Genomic DNA, 16538 nt, shown 5'->3' on the forward strand with positions numbered 1-16538 from the left:
AACAAAAACAAATCCATCTCCATGAAAAGACTGACATAAATGAATATGGATTTTGCATTAATGTCAAAATTAACATATTATGGCACTTTAAGATTGAATTCTGGTTACAATAAATTTATCATAATTTATTTGAATAATACATTCCAAGATTACGTACAATTTATGTTGTTTTTCATTGTTATAACTGGAAATTCTGTTAAGAATTTTAATAGTAATTTACTATTTGAGAACTGTTAAGAACCAGTAAATAGTTCCTGTGGGTTTTCCAGGCTGTGTGACCTTGGTCTGGTAGTTTTTGCTCTGAATATTTTGCCTGCATCTATGGCTGGCATCTTCAGAGTTATATCATGATAAGATATGTGATATGGAAAGAAACATATCTTACCACGTGCCACAAGCTAAAACACATCATACCATGACATACCTCTGAAGACTCCAGCAATAGACGTGGGCAAAATGTTAGGACCAAAAACTACTAGACCTTGGCCACACAGCCAGGAAAACTCACCACAACCATCTAGAATCATTGAGTTGAAAGAGACCCCAAAGGCCATCAAGTCCAATGCCCTGCAATGCAGGAACGCCCAATCAAAGAACTCCTGATAGATGGCCATCCAGCCTCTCTTTAAAAACCTCCAAAGAAGGAGACTGCACCACACTAGGAGGTAGTGCATTCCACTGTCAAACAGCCCTTATTGTCTAGGTCAGGGGTCTGCAACCTGCGGCTCTCCAGATGTTCATGAACTACAATTCCCATCAGCCCCTGCCAGCATGGCCAATTGGCCATGCTGACAGGGGCTGATGGGAATTGTAGTTCACGAACATCTGGAGAGCCGCAGGTTGCAGACCCCTGGTCCAGGTGGATATTTAGGTGGAATCTCTTTTCTTTCACCTTGAACCCATTACTCCTGGTCCTAGTCTCTGGAGCTGCAGAAAACAAACTTGCTCCCACACCAATATGACATGATCCAGTGGTGGGATTCAAAAATTTTAGTAACAGGTTCCGATGGTGGTGGAATTCAAACAGTAGTGTAGAACCAATGGGGCTGGGCAGGACACAACAGGGGGGTGGCCAGGCATTCCGGGTGGGGCATTCCTGGGCAGGGCTGTGGCAAGGAAGCAGGGCGCACGTGCCCCAGGTGCAGTTTCCCTTCCCCCCACCTCTAGATTCAAATAATGACTGTTTAAAGTATTAAAAAAGCAAAATACCAAAAGGTACTGTATTATTTCTTTTTTATATAATTATATTGATTGATTTTAAATAATAACATAAGTAAGGAGAGAAACCAAAAACTGTTTACAATTGTTAACATATTACAAACATAGCTAATTGCTTATCTCTCTCACCCCCCCGACTAAAACATCCTATATTGCCTCCCTCCTTTCCATATTTCCCTCCCTCCCTACTTTCTATTTCCCCTTCAGATTCCTATAACTACTTTATCCATTCCACTTGAAAGAAACTAACAGAGGGAGAGATCAAAAATCCTTAATCTAAAAGAGTAGTTTAAACTCCTCTCTTTCCAATATAAATTTCAAGGGGAAAAAAGAAAATGAAAAATCTTTACCTATAATACTTTCCCAACCTTTATACCCTATATTTTATTATTTTATACAGTTCATACACATGTGGGGGGTGCCATGAGGGAAAGGGGTCAGGAGGCCCTGGGGGGCGATTTTGCATGCCCCACTTGACGAGATTTATTGTACCCAGGGACAGAGATTACCCCCTTGTCCCTAGTGGAGTTAATCATTAATAACCGGTTCTCCAAATTGAGAAAATTTTAGTAACCGGTTTTACCGAATAGGTGCGAATAGGCTGCATCCCACCTCTGATGACATCCCTTCAAATATCTAAATATGGCTATCATACCACCTCTTAATCTTCTCTTCTCCAAATTAAACATACCCAGCTCCCTAAGTCTTTCCTCGTAGGGCATGGATTCCAGACCTTTTACCATTTTGGTTGCCCTCCTCTGGACCCGTTCAGCTTGTCAATATCCTTCTTGAATTGTGGTGCCCAGAACTGTACACAATATTCCAGGTGAGGTCTAATCAGTGCAGGATAAAGAGTTACAATCACATCCCTCAATCTTGACACTATACTCCTATTGGTATAGCCCAAAATCACATTGGCTTTCTTGGCCTTCTTGGCCATCTAATTTAGGTCATGAATGCCTCTGTCAAAAGTGATAAATATTTAGTAAATTTACTGTTTGCAGATATAAGATTTAGTTAACACAGTTAAATATTTTTGCAGGATTGTCCCACATCATATAATTTATAAATAATAGTTGGCTTGCTGTGGTTCTTCCCTATTCAGATAGAGGTATGGACCATAAAAAGCTGCAAAGGAAGCTGGTATTGCTGCAATTTCCTCTCCCTTAAAATTAAACTATTGCTATTCTCAGGGAAGGAATATTTTCTTTAAGGAAACAGATATACATACATATTGAGGATTGTAACACAATGCTCAATTCCTAGGCAACGATTGGGAAGGGAGGGAGGGAGGGAGGGGGAGTTTCTTTTTTCTGCTTTGCAAAACAGTCAAACTAGCTATTGCTGGGAATTTACTTTTTAGTTTCATATATAATTTCACAAGCCCTGAACAGCCTCAGCTTAGCTGGATCTAGTCAAATCTCGGAAGCTAAGCAGGGTTGGCCTTGAGTAGCACTTGGATAGGAGACTACCAATGAAGTCTATAGTCACTATGCAGAGGCAGGCAATGGCAAGCCACCTCTGACAGTCTCTTGCCTTGAAAACCCTATGGCAGGGGTCCCCAAACTTTTTAAACAGGGGCCAGTTCACTGTCCCTCAGACTGTTGGAGGGCCGGACTAAAAAAAACTATGAACAAATTCCTATGCACAAATGATTGTAAAATGTTTGATTTCACCTTTCAGCCTTTCTGTCATGGTCTATTTTTAGAACAGTGACCAAAGTATGTCAAGTACAGGGTGGGCTCCAAATATTGTTGGGGAGGCTGTGGAATACCTTCCCCTCTAAAAAAAAAAAGCAGAACTTTCCCAATGAAGCATTCCATCTAACCCAGGATCAGGTATCTTCCTGGGTTCTTTCCTCCCTAGCAGCCAGCGAGCGATTCGCCAGCCTGGCTGATGCCAATGGGAGTGAGGTGGAATAGAAAGCCTGAGAGCAACACATGGAGTAGCTGAGAGGGAAGGGCGGAGCAGGCGTTGCCACATGTAAGGTTTCCAACTCTGGGTCAGAAAATGCATGGAGATTTGGGGGTGCCATCATGTAACTGCAATCAACAGCCGTTGGGGCCGGTTCCTCCTCTCCCTCGAGCCCCCACTGCACATGAATGGAGCCATCGCTGCCAAGCCTGGCGGGCCGGATAAATGCCTTCAGGGGGCCACATTTGGCCCCCGGGCCATAGTTTGGGGACCCCTGCCCTATGGGATCGCCATAAGTTAGATGACTTGATGGCACACAAACAGAAAAAAAATACATAGGCTGATTCCGCGTGGGCCAAAAACAGCAGTGTGAAAACGGTGTGAAAACGGTGTAAAAGGGTTTAAAACAGTGTAAAAGGGTTTATACTGTTTTCACACTGTTTTCACACGGCTGTTTTTGGCCCATGCGGAATCAGCCTTAGTTTTCCATGACGCTTTTTTTTGCTTAATGCTTGTGAGTATGAATATGGTTAAATTGATGTATTAGTTACTTTTATTTTTAAAAAGAAACTATTTATTTTTCTTCATTAACACCCCAGTTTCTCCCCTCTCCAATAGGCACTCAAAGTGACTTATAACATTCTCCTCTTCACCATTTTATCTTCCCAACAATCCTGTTAGTTAGATTAGATTAGGAGTGTCAGACTTACTCAAGGTCATCCAGCAAGCTTTCATAACAGCCTGCCTTCTCCTACCCACACAACAGCAGTTTCTCCCACTCTTCAGCCTACCATTTCAGAAAGATAAAAAGGGCTTTTTTATTTTAATGCTAAAGGTTTATTGCTGGAGCAATGGACCCTATGTGAAACTGACATGAAATTGACCAGGTCTAGTGAAGTAACACTAGACCAAAGATAGCAGGTAGGGAAAGGTAGCAGGCAACCTCCTTAAATGGAGGTTGCATAAAAACAACAATGAAATGGTGGGCAGGCAAAATGGCAGATTGGCTTGGCTAAGGACAATTTGCAGGGAAGAAATCTGTGTGTGTAAAAAAAAACCACCCATGACAAAACCCCACTGCAAAACAAATAGCTGCAGGGTAAGTAGAGCATGCATAAATGGCCACTAACATGTCACAGCAAGTATCCTCGCACATGTAAAGTGGCCTTAAATTAGGAAATGCTAATTTTATGACCAAACTGGTTGCGGGGAAAGTCTATTAAGAACCACAGCTTCCTTATTATAATGTCATCTGCAGATGGTGGGATCCTGCATCATCTCTGTTAAAATGCCCATTGTGAGTGAGGAGTAGCAGCGCTTGGTGTGCTGCTCTCAACATGTGTTTATTAATGAGCCAATGGACCTGCAATTCTCTTGCATTTCTAGTATCTTACCTCTATTTTTAATTGTTGTACTACTGACTTTTCGCATGTTAAAATTCTCATTTGTATTCAATATTATTGCTCTAATATAAATATTACTTATCCATTGTGAAAGCCAACTTGGAATGTTATAAATAGTAAGGATATTTAAATGTGAGAGTTGTGATGCATATGCTGATTTCCAATATTAGGATTTCTTTTTTAATCTACCCCATATGGTTTTAGAATATTTGTCAAGTAAATATGCCTCTCTGGCCATCTATCCACATTCTTCCTTTAAAAAAATCTGCAATAATTTGGCTGATTGAAATAAAATGGTATTTTCCTCCCTATTCTCATTTGTATATGTGTTTCCCTTCTGCAGTTGTTAAATAACTGAAATGTCTCCCTTTGTCAAGATCCTGAAAAACTGAGTTCCTCCTGAAATGAATAAACAATATTTGTTTATAAAAAGCAGAAATATGAGTGCACAATTATTTTATGCCAGTATATGTTATAATTTCAAGTATTGACTACTTTTCTTTGTATTAAAGGAAGTTTATCTTGCAGGGTCTTTAACTGTTTTCTTTTGGTATCCAACATTCTTATTGAAGGCCTTCCAAAAGGGCAATAAAATGGATTGTAACTCTTGCTTTAACATGAATGATCAATGTAACTTAACCATCTATTGCTTTCTTCATTGAAACTTAATGATTTCTTCGGATGAGTGAGGCTTACAATGATGTCCGCAGAGTGTGGGAATGGCAGAACAACTCCTCATTTTCTTTTTCTCTGGCCTATTATACATTGTCCTGCAGTGAGCATACATTTCCTTTGGGGCAAAGTTTTGATTGAGGACATGATTTCACCCCTCTCACATTTACTGTGCCACAGATCCCAGAAGCCCCCGGTTCTGGAAGCAGGCAAACTCTGATGTTTTCCCCAGCTGTGCAGGGAAAGTGAAACTTTGCAGCATTCGTTCTTGTAGCTTTGGGGTTTCTGCTCCTCTCTGTCTTCCCCTGCCCACTCCTTGCAGGCACTTCTGGGGAATTGATTGGTGGCTTTTTAAAAAAAATTACACTGGTGTGTCATTGCAGCAGCTTCATATAAAAGGGCTTCAAATAACGAGCAACCAGGAATGACCTGGAAGCAGGGGCAGGCAAATTGGCAGCAAGCAATGCAGCAGGCAGTGGGGCACTGCCTCACATGTAAACAGCGAAACATGAGGAGACCCCATTACAGAGTGAAGAGCCTCAGGGTAAGTGTTCCATGCATAATAGGCCTCTCTCTCTCTCTCTCTCTCTCTCTCTCTCTCTCTCTCTCTCTCTCTCCCTGTCATGCACAGAGAAGATGCAGTGTATCCAATTTTTGGCATAGCCTGTGGCAAGACAGAACAACCATACAACAGCACCTCTTCATTTCCACAAAGCTATCACCTGTACACAGCTTTTGAGAAAGGTGTTGAGAGTTCTGCAAAGTTATGGAGTAGCCAAAAATGCCTCAAGAGAGCCAGAGAAGTTAAATCAGGCCAAAGTGCTAAACACTTTCTCAGCCAGAAAATGACAGTTGCAAGAAATTAATATGAGGGTGCTGGCAGTTTGAAGACTGTGCAGGGGTATATTTTCATATGGCTTTGGATGGCCTGCCCTGCAAAAAAGGAAAGGGAACCATAAGGACAATAGGATTCTCAAATGCTGTTTTAAATTATAATGGCTTCCTAACAGATCATAGCCTTCTTGTTTGTTAAAATAAGGTGAAGCAAAGCTGTTGCAACAAATTTGGAGGTGGACACTGGAAAAAAAAACCAAATTGTTATTACTATTTGCCTGGCAAAGAATAATGTCTTAGTTGGGAACAGGACAAAACCTGGTTGGCTTCTTTTGCTTTTGGCAAAGTTTTAGAGTTGCACTAACCGTCCAATTTGTTCAGAAAGGAACAGAAATCCCTGGTTGAACCAATTCTCAGTAGAACGAATCAAAGAAAAGTTATGAACAAATTAAATTATCCATATGCTTCTTGATCTAGACCAGGGGTCAGCAACCTTTACCACCCAAAGAGCCATTTGGACCCATTCTCCACGGCCCCAAAGATCTACCGAGCCGGAGAGGCGGCTCTGCATGGAGCCACCTCTGGTTCACCCCCTCCACTCACCTTTCCTTCCAGCACTGGGAGGTGGAGACAGGGAAACCCCCTCTGCCCAATAGAGCAGGCAGCCATCTGCTCCATGGGGCAGAGAGGGGATGGCAGCCATGGCCTACCTGATGCCGCCGCCTCTCACGCTGCGGGAGGCAGTGGCGCTGGGCAGGGAAACCCCCTCTGTGCAATGGCAGAGGGGGGACGGCACTGGGAGGCAGCTGTGCTGGGCAGGGAAACCCCTTCTGCCCAACAGAGCAGGCAGCTGCCTGCTCCGTGAGGCAGAGAGGGGATGGTGGCTGCGGGGATGGCAGAGGGGGGATGGCAGCTGCTCTGGAGGGACACACCCACGCTACCCTCCAACCTCCAGGGGTCAGAGGGCAGCATGGACATGTCCCTTCAGCCCTCCAGAGCAGCGTTGGAAGGAGAGGTGAATGGAGGGGACGCGAAAAGCAGCGCCCTCATGCATGGAGCCACCTCCGGTTCGGCCCCTCCACTCACCTTTCCTTCCAGCACTGCTCTGGACGGCTGGAAGGACACGGCCCCACTACCCTCTGACCTCCAGGCTACACGGAGCCACAGTATGAGGCTGAAAGAGCCGCATGCGGTTCTGGAGCCGCAGGTTGCAGACCCCTGATCTAGACTACTTCAAACATGTTTTTTCTACAAATACCACAATATATAAGGAAAACCTGGATGCTGCTGTGTGTGTACTTGTCAAGTATCTATTCTTTGGGACGTAACTGGGATCGCCTCTCCAAAATGGAATTGTGCATATCTGTCAGAAACAACTATGTATCCCATAGGGATAATAGTCTCCAGGTGGGACCTGGGGATGCCCTGGAATTACAGCTCATCTCTAGATTACAGAAATGAGCTCCCTTGGAGAAAAGGGCAGCTTTGGAGGGTGCACTTTATGACACTGTATCCCACTGAGGTCCCTATTCTCATCAGGCTCCATTCTCAAATAGACGTGGATCTGGCAACCTTACCCCCATCCCTCACCTATTGCCAGGCAGTTCTAGTACACCAGTGTAATTTTCCTTCTAAACCTTTGTAAGGAAACAGTCAATAAAGTAGTTATCAATTCTCAAGGTACAGACATCTTAAACTAATTTAAAAAACCTGTAACTAAATAAAATGTAGTACATACAAATTTCTGATTTCTATAAATATTTTCCTTTCTTTGGTTAATGCTCCCTTTGGGATACTATTTTTATTTCAGCATCTCAAAGAGCGTCTCTGACTGTACTTTTCCTACATGTTGAATCACAGAGCAAATATACTTTTCCAAATATAGATCCAGAAGGTGACAACTTGGTACGAAAGAACCATTCAACTGCTCCCCCCTCCCCCCACATGTTTCTAGTATTCACACACATAACTGCAGCCATATGTTACAAGGAAGTGGCTCCATATGGCTGTGAGTACATGTGAAGCAGAACTCAGCCCTTAGGGTTGAAATCCTAAAGAAAGTTTCCTGGAAGTAAGCCGCAATGAATAATATGGGACTCATTTCTCAGTAGACCTGCTTGGAATTGCTCTCTAAAGATAGGATGTCAACCAGGAACTTTCCCGCCCCCCCCTTGATCGTTCACTTGAATCTATTTTGCTGTACATTGAACTTATTACTATTTCTTAAACTATACACTAATCCATGGGTTGAATCAAAATATAGTGGGGGGGGGGGCGGGCAAGTATTACATGATTATAAAGATCTGTATGTACTTTTTTCTACTTTGACCTTTCCCCAATTAGGGTATGGGTTTTTTTTTATGTAGAATACTTAGGAAGAAAAATAAAATGGAAACTAGTGAATTTTACAAAATTTATCCCTCACATTATTATTTTATATCCAGTGAGACTTTGAGAACTGCAGTGCAGTCCTAAGAAGGACTACTCAAAATCCGTTTGAAGTCTATTCAATGGTGATTACTCTCCGAAAAATGTTGTTTGGATTTCAGTGTTAGCTTTTTAAAAGCATCCCTTAAGTCAAATTTTCAAAGCAAAACTTGAAAATATTTTATCTCCAAATTTCAATTTATTCTCAGCATTTATGGAAAATTAACCTCACTTCTAACAGATAATTTTGACTTGTTTCATAGTGCTCTGCAGTTCCAACTGGTTTTTCTTTTGCTCTATTTTCTCAGCTCAAAGAGCTGCAGTATTGTTTATTTCCCTTTGATGTGTACATCATCATTTTGCATTCAGAAGACTTTACTGCATGTACATTTCAAGCACTTAACAATACAATTTTCCCTCTGCATAGCTTCTGGATCTAATTCCCAAACTGCTTTGTATAGTCTGAGGACGCTTTAAAAAGAGGTTTCATGATCATGGTAGAATATCTTCTGGAAGAGAAGCAGTGTGAAATTGCATGCACTTTTTCCTAGGGCACATTTCCTGCTGTTATTCCTTTTTTAAAAAGTTGAGGCTTTAATTCTCAGTCATTTGCTAACTAAAGCCACATTGTCTTGTGGGGTCTGTAGAAGCTATACACTTTGAAGACCACAGAATGAGTCAGTTTTACATGTCTTGAAAACTATCCTAGGAATGGATCCCTATGAAAAAGGCATGCCATTCAACATCTGACAGTGGATAGTAGGTACATGTGTTTTATATTAGGTAAAAACAGTTCATAGCATGACAACGAGCAAGTCAAATAAGTCAGCTCCTTTTTATGGGATCTGGGGGAAATTCACCACCAAAGAATTTTTGACAGACTAACTTAAAAATATAGTCATTTTTAAAGCCCAGGAAACACATTTTCCCCTTTAAGATGTCATATATTTGCACGTTTTGGATTGCTGTCACAAAATGTTCTTCTCACTGAATACCAAACTATTGAAAACTTCAAAATTAACTCAGTACTAAAGCAATAAACATAGCGTACTTGGATGTTAAATTCAAAGCATCAATTTTCATCTGATTAGATATAATATATTACCACTAGGACGTGTTCATTCAATACTTAATGCTGTACCCTGGCCTGATGAAGCACCAGACATTTCTTAAATATCTGTGTAAAGCCTACATGCACCATATTTATATTCAAACTAACAAAATAGATGTCAAAATTATCATTACTCCTTCAGATCTAGCAAACATTACTTTGGACAAAGGTTTTATAATGCTGTCTAACCCTGCCTGCTCTTTCCTTTCTACTTGTGTCTGTGTTTATGACATAGGAAAAAACATTTAATATCTAATTGCACTCAAGTGAAGATGTGAATGGTCGAGGGCAGGGGAGTAAGAAAGTCTGGAACATTTTCTGAGAACCTTTTTTTTCATTTTTGCAGACCAAAACCAGAAAATTTGAGGGCAGGATGTAAAATATCCTCTATTCTCTCTTTTGGAATAAGGTATTACTCAAAGAGTATATTATGAAGACTTTCATATAAGATGATCTACTGCATTCAGATAAAGATTATTTCTGTGTATCCTGTAGACATATACAACACTTTAAAAAATATTTTAGCCAGTGCGGTGTAGTGGTTAAGAGTGGTGGACTCTAATCTGGAGAACTGGGTTTCATTAGCATTGGCCTAGTCACAGCTCTCTCAAAACTCCCAGCCCTACCTACCTCCCAAGGTTTCTGTTGTGAGGAGAGGAAGGGAAGGTGACTGTAAGCCAATCAGATACTGGTGCTCTGCCCTGCATCAAGGGTATGATTCCTGTGGGGCAGAGATTTCTGTACTGACACCATCCAAGTTGTGGCACTGAAGATCCTGGAAATCCTGCAATTAGCGAGAGCGGAGAATCCCCAATGTTTCCCTCTCACTTCAGAGTTTACGCTCCTTCCGGGTTACTCCCCCAACAAAAGTCAAAAGCAAAAATTGACTTTTTGGTTTTTTGAAGACCTTTAAATGGGATAGCCATATTCTTTATATCAATATTGTGCAGGCTGATTTCATTGCTTTTGTATTTTTAGGGAAGTGCTGGCTGTGGATCCCTGTGAGGAGTAGGGGGTGGGAGGGAAACAAATATTGATATCTCATTTCCCCCCACTCCTCAAAGGGATTGACAGCTGGCATTTCTCTAAAAATGCAAAAGCAATGAAACCAGGCGACACAATATTGATATAAAGAATATGGCTATCCCATTGAAAGGGCTTTAAAAAACAAAAAAGCTCAGCTTTTGATGGGAGAAACCCAGAAGTGGAGGAAGGCAAGCATGCAAGCTGAATGGCAGGCAGTGGGGCACCTAAGAACATAAGAACATAAGAACAAGCCAGCTGGATCAGACCAAAGTCCACCTAGTCCAGCTCTCTGGTACTCGCAGTGGCCCACCAGGTGCCTTTGGGAGCTCACATGTAGGATGTGAACGCAATGGCCTTCTGCGGCTGTTGCTCCCGATCACCTGGTCTGTTAAGGCATTTGCAATCTCAGATCAAAGAGGATCAAGATTGGTAGCCATAAATCAACTTCTCCTCCATAAATCTGTCCAAGCCCCTTTTAAAGGGGCTTGCACCTCCTCATGTTTAAACAGGGAAATGAAAGGAGACCCCACTGTGAAGGCACTGTAGGGCTAGGAGCATCCTGGAAAGCGCTCCATGCATAACGGGCCCAAGACTCCTTAAAGGTTGAGAAAAGCAGGGTATAGAAACCAACTCTTCATTTAAATGTCCACAAGTAATATACTGTAAGGTGTATGACTAGACACAAATGAAATGCTCAGTGTTATCACTGTTACAAAATTGGCATAATATCCAAATATGTTGCTAGTCCTATTAAGATTGTATAAGACTTTTGTTTACTACAAAAGCTTATGTAACCCCCATGCCCAGAATGGGTTGGCCCAGAATGGGTTGACCCAGTAAGGGGGTGGAGACTCAGAGCAGCAGAAAGGCTGAAAGAGCTCTTTGCAGAAGACAAGGGTACCAGACTCGGACCTTGATTTCTATAAGCCCTTAACACCTTGTTAAGGTAATTGCAATATTGTTGGGAACTACTGGGAAGGTAGTTGTTGTTTTTGCTATGTTGTAAATGTTGGAGTTTATTGTTTCAGGGTTTTCTTTTGTGGTTGTAATGGGTGAGAGTTCTCCTGGAGACCTTCATCATGTTGCAACCTGTTCATCAAGCCCTTGGAGTCTTCAGGAGCCAGCCAACTTGCAAAGAAGAATTTGGACTTGGCAATATCAGTAGACTGTAAATAGAAGGACTTGAAATGCAACCTGAACAGGACCTTGAATTGTAGCGTTAAATGTTGATGTTTTAAAAGTGTTAATTGTAAAGAAAAGTAAACCATTTTGTTGTTTAAAAATTGTTGTTGCAACTCATTCCAAGTACTGCCCCACAGAACCCACAAGCTGAGGTTACAAATGGCCCAATGTGGGGCTTGGAAGTGAATTGCAAATATAAATTACTTACAATGGAAGTGTGCAGCAAGTTGGGGTTTGATCCCCATATAACTGTTTTGTTATTTGATGTAAGTTCAAGAGATGTTGCTATGTGAATTTGAAGCATGATTCTGTTTGGCAGTTGCATGAAGGAGGGGATTCCAGTTGCAACCCCCATCCCTTCTGCAAACTAATTGGCTGAATGCATACATTTGCTGGAAAGTTTTGCAAACTTCCAGTGCAGCTAAGTTTGGAACAGTTGGAAATCCTTGCAAGGGAAAGACAATGTTCTGCATTCAGATGCACCAAATGTGGTTCCTCCAAGTACAGGAATCTCTGGGGAAATCATTGTGCAATGATTTCAAGAGTTGCATTGTAATTACTGTCGGGACGACAGAATTTTAGTGGGGGAGAATGTAACCCCCATGCCCAGAATGGGTTGGCCCAGAATGGGTTGACCCAGTAAGGGGTGGAGACTCAGAGCAGCAGAAAGGCTGAAAGAGCTCTTTGCAGAAGACAAGGGTACCAGACTCGGACCTTGATTTCTATAAGCCCTTAACACCTTGTTAAGGTAATTGCAATATTGTTGGGAACTACTGGGAAGGTAGTTGTTTTTGCTATGTTGTAAATGTTGGAGTTTATTGTTTCAGGGTTTTCTTTTGTAGTTGTAATGGGTGAGAGTTCTCCTGGAGACCTTCATCATGTTGCAACCTGTTCATCAAGCCCTTGGAGTCTTCAGGAGCCAGCCAACTTGCAAAGAAGAATTTGGACTTGGCAATATCAGTAGACTGTAAATAGAAGGACTTGAAATGCAACCTGAACAGGACCTTGAATTGTAACGTTAAATGTTGATGTTTTAAAAGTGTTAATTGTAAAGAAAAGTAAACCATTTTGTTGTTTAAAAATTGTTGTTGCAACTCATTCCAAGTACTGCCCCACAGAACCCACAAGCTGAGGTTACACTTACTACAAAAGTTATTATTTTTATTTTCAACTTGCACATCCTACTTTTCAGACGGCAAAAACTAAGCAACTTTCCTAAGGTAGCATAGAATGCAGCAGTCTGAAACTCTCTCAGGTACCGGGTATATACAAAATTTTCCCCAAGACAATTAAGATATTTAAATTCTATAAATGTGCCAAATCTTTCAATTTTATATTTCAAGTTATAAAGTTTTATATTTCAAGTTATAAATTATGCATTTTATGCTTGAAAACATTAAATAAATTTAGGTGCCATATGAAGGTATTATATACTTCAATTCCCACCAAAATTTCTGGTTCATCCAGGGTTTTTTCCCCTTATAGCTTCAAAATTTTCAGAAAGTTTACATCTATGTACACAAGTCTGGATAAATAAAATTTTGGTCTCTCCTCCTTTTTGGCATTGTACATCCACATGTTCTAGAAGAAGAAGTTTGGATTCATACCCCCACCCTTTCACTCCTGTAAGGAGACTCAAAGGGGCTTACAAACTCCTTTCCCTTCCTCTTCCCACAGCAGATACTTTGTGAGGTAGGTGGGGCTGAGAAAGTTCCAAAAAACCATGGCTAGCCCAAAGTCACCCAGCAGGAATGTAGGAGTGGGTAAACAAATCTGGTTCACCAGATAAGACTCTATGTAGGAATGGGGAGTCAAACCCAATTCTCCAGATTAGATTCCATTGGCTCTTAACTAATACGCCATGCTGGCTCTCTTTCTATTCTAATGTTACAGGGTTACCCACTTAAATTTCCACTTGGTTTTTCAGACTTGTGTACCTTCAGAAGGAAAATGTATATCACCCTGCTGGTGTGAGTCTCCTGAAAGGAACCAGACAACTTTGCTAAAGTTTGCTTGGGAGGGGCAAATGCTGTGGGCAAGCAATTGAAGGTGAGCCTGATGCCCACAGAATGATTGCCCAGCCATCCAAACTTTAGCAAAGTTGTCTGGTTCCTTTCAGGAGACTCACACCAGCAGCCCTGCAGGAAATTTGATGTCCCTACCCAGAACAATCCCTCCCCCCAGCCCTTCCCCCAAATCTCCAGCACAGAACAAGCTGGGGATAACAGCAAGCCCCACTGAAGTCTATGGTGCGAAAAGTTAATTAATTTTTTCCCACCATAGAACTTGCTGAAGATCCTGGCAGATTCTGTGTTCTGCAGTTAGCCAATGGGGAATTTCTGTGCAGGCTGCACATTTTTGAAGATAGAGGCACCAAACTTTCAAGGTGGCTCCAGTAGGCCTTCGTGGTAATAACATCCAGTCTTGGTGAATTTTGCTTCTGGGAGGTGTCGGGGGAGGGGTTGAGAGAGTTCTGAGAGAACTCAGCCAGCTGGCTTCATGTGTAGGAGCAGGGAAACAAAATATGCCTTTTGGGGGCCCATAAAATTGGACCCCCAGAAGCAAAGTTCACCAAGCCTGGATGCAATTACCAGGAGGGCCTCCTGGAGCCACCTTGAAAGTCTGGTGCCTCTATCTTCAAAAATGTGCAGCCTGCACAAAAATTCCCCATTGGGTACAATGGTGCCAAGGCACTGCAGAGCAGAGAATCTGAGCAAATTTCTTGGGGCGCACTTGGGGCACCTGTCAGGGCGCATTTGTAAAGCTACTGGCACCAAAATTTCAGGGTCTCATCTGGAGTTTGTCCTGACGATATCACCTGAGATTGGTGAAGTTTGATTCAGGGGGCCCAAAGTTATGGATCCTCAAAGGGGTAGTCCCCATCTCCTGTTAGCTCCTACTGGAAACAATGGGGGATGGGGCACCCACCATAATTTTGGACCCCCTGAACCAAACTTCACCAAATCTGGGTGGTGTCATAAAGACATAAAGACAGTCATAAAGACAGAGAAGATTCCAAAGAATTGCGGAACTTTATATCAACATCTGTGTAACAAGATGAATTACTTTTTTTATATTATTCATCATCATTTTCCTTTTTTTCTCATTTTATTTTATATATATATATATATCCCCCTTTCCTTATTTTTTAAAATGCAATACCTTAGATCTTGTTTTACTATTGAATTATTATTGGATTACATTTCTGTACAATGGGAATTGATATTTTTATTGTTTGTGATATAAATAAAACTTTAAAAACAAAAAATAAAGACAGTCTCTGGATGATACCCTGCAATTTTAGTGCTGCTAGTTTTAAAATGTGCCCCCTGCAGGCCAAAACACCAAAAAACACCAAAAAATACAAAAAAATCAGACCCAAATTTTTCAGGTATACCCGAATATTCGAGTACATTCAAATTCGTTATTCGTCTTATTCGAGCATACGGTTAATTTTATGCCTGAATACATCTGAATCCAAATTTTACCGAATATCTAGGGTATTGACCAAGCCTAGCTTGTGCCCTGCCCTGCTGTTTGTAAGAGTTTCTGCTCACACTTTCAGCCTGAGAAAGTTATCAAGCCACAAATGTTATCTGCCTTTTGGAATGTGTATGTATCTTTCTCTCCTTCCCCCTCATTCATCTTTCACAGCCGTTCCAGTTCCTGGCAGCTTGCTCGTTTGAGGTGGGAGGGGGAAGAAAAAAGGAGAACCGCTGGGATCATATAATTGGTGTCTTGTGAAAAGCTGACAATTTTTAGTTACATACCTATGCTTGCTATCAATAAAACAAGGATTCTGTTACCAAAGTATTGGTTCCTGTTTTTCGAGTAAGACTGGGATCGTGACACATCATTAGTTGGACAAAACTTTGACCTGTTATGTACTTTTGTTTTATTCTGTGGAGAGTGTACACTCAATTAAGGGCAAAGTTTCTTTTATGGACTTTTAACACTCCCAAACTCACCACACTGCAGATTCGATAAGCCCCACAGATTCCAAGAGTGGACAAACTACATATTTTTCCCTGCCAGCAAAGGGAAAGAGAAATAAAGAAGAAATTAGTTTTGCTTGCCTTGCCTTCCCCTGGCTAACAGCACTGCACTTCCTCAAACTCTACCAGCAGCCATTTCAGGACGATTCGAGGTGCTTTTTAAAAACTGCTAGCAATAGTCTGTCACTGGAGCTAATGAAACCAAAACAAATAAGCAACCCCCCACCGAAATGTTCCTGTCTCTCTTCTCTTCCTCTCCCCCCTCCCTCGCAAGCCTCATTGTTGCTTCTTTGAAGCCAGTTTGTGACAGTCTGGAGGGAAAGAAAAGGAGGGGGTGTGAATTGACACTATCCCCTCTTTTCTTTGCCCTTTCCAGCTCTGCACAAAAAGGTATGGGGAAACCTCCCTTCACAAGAAAGAGCCAAAGAGTTACTCATGCATAATGTGCCATATTTATGGTGCATTCCTTGACTATGTGGAATGTTTGAGCTAAAGTAAAAGACAAAAGCAAGGTACGATGGAAGAAGTGGTATGACCAACTAATTTGTAGATGATCAGGAGCCACATGCCCACCGCAGGGTCCCCACACTATAAAGAAGGTATCTGAGATGGCATTAAACTTCCAAAAGCTCAGATTTTAAAAAAATGCCCTCAGAAAAATGGAGTGATTAAACCACTAGAATGATGCACATTAGCTCTGCCTCAGAAAGAAAGAAAAACAAATCTGTGCGTCCACAAAGGGTGAAATATACACAT

General features: G+C 41.6%; 1 protein-coding gene across 2 annotated transcripts in view; it reads right to left on the reverse strand.

Moving 5' to 3' along the window:
* PDE7B (phosphodiesterase 7B) overlaps positions 1-16538 on the reverse strand; it is a 179517-nt gene that overhangs the window by 149203 nt on the left and 13776 nt on the right. Inside the window, exon 2 of one of the 2 annotated variants that reach the window (XM_048490038.1) lies at positions 15756-15815. The exons of the other annotated variant lie outside the window; for it this stretch is intronic. Within the exon in view, the coding sequence (XP_048345995.1) occupies positions 15756-15815 (60 nt within the window). The remainder of the gene's footprint in view (positions 1-15755; positions 15816-16538) is intronic. 2 annotated transcript variants of the gene reach the window in all.

Source organism: Sphaerodactylus townsendi, linkage group LG01, assembly GCF_021028975.2.
Source record: "Sphaerodactylus townsendi isolate TG3544 linkage group LG01, MPM_Stown_v2.3, whole genome shotgun sequence".
NCBI classification, from domain to species: domain Eukaryota; kingdom Metazoa; phylum Chordata; class Lepidosauria; order Squamata; family Sphaerodactylidae; genus Sphaerodactylus; species Sphaerodactylus townsendi.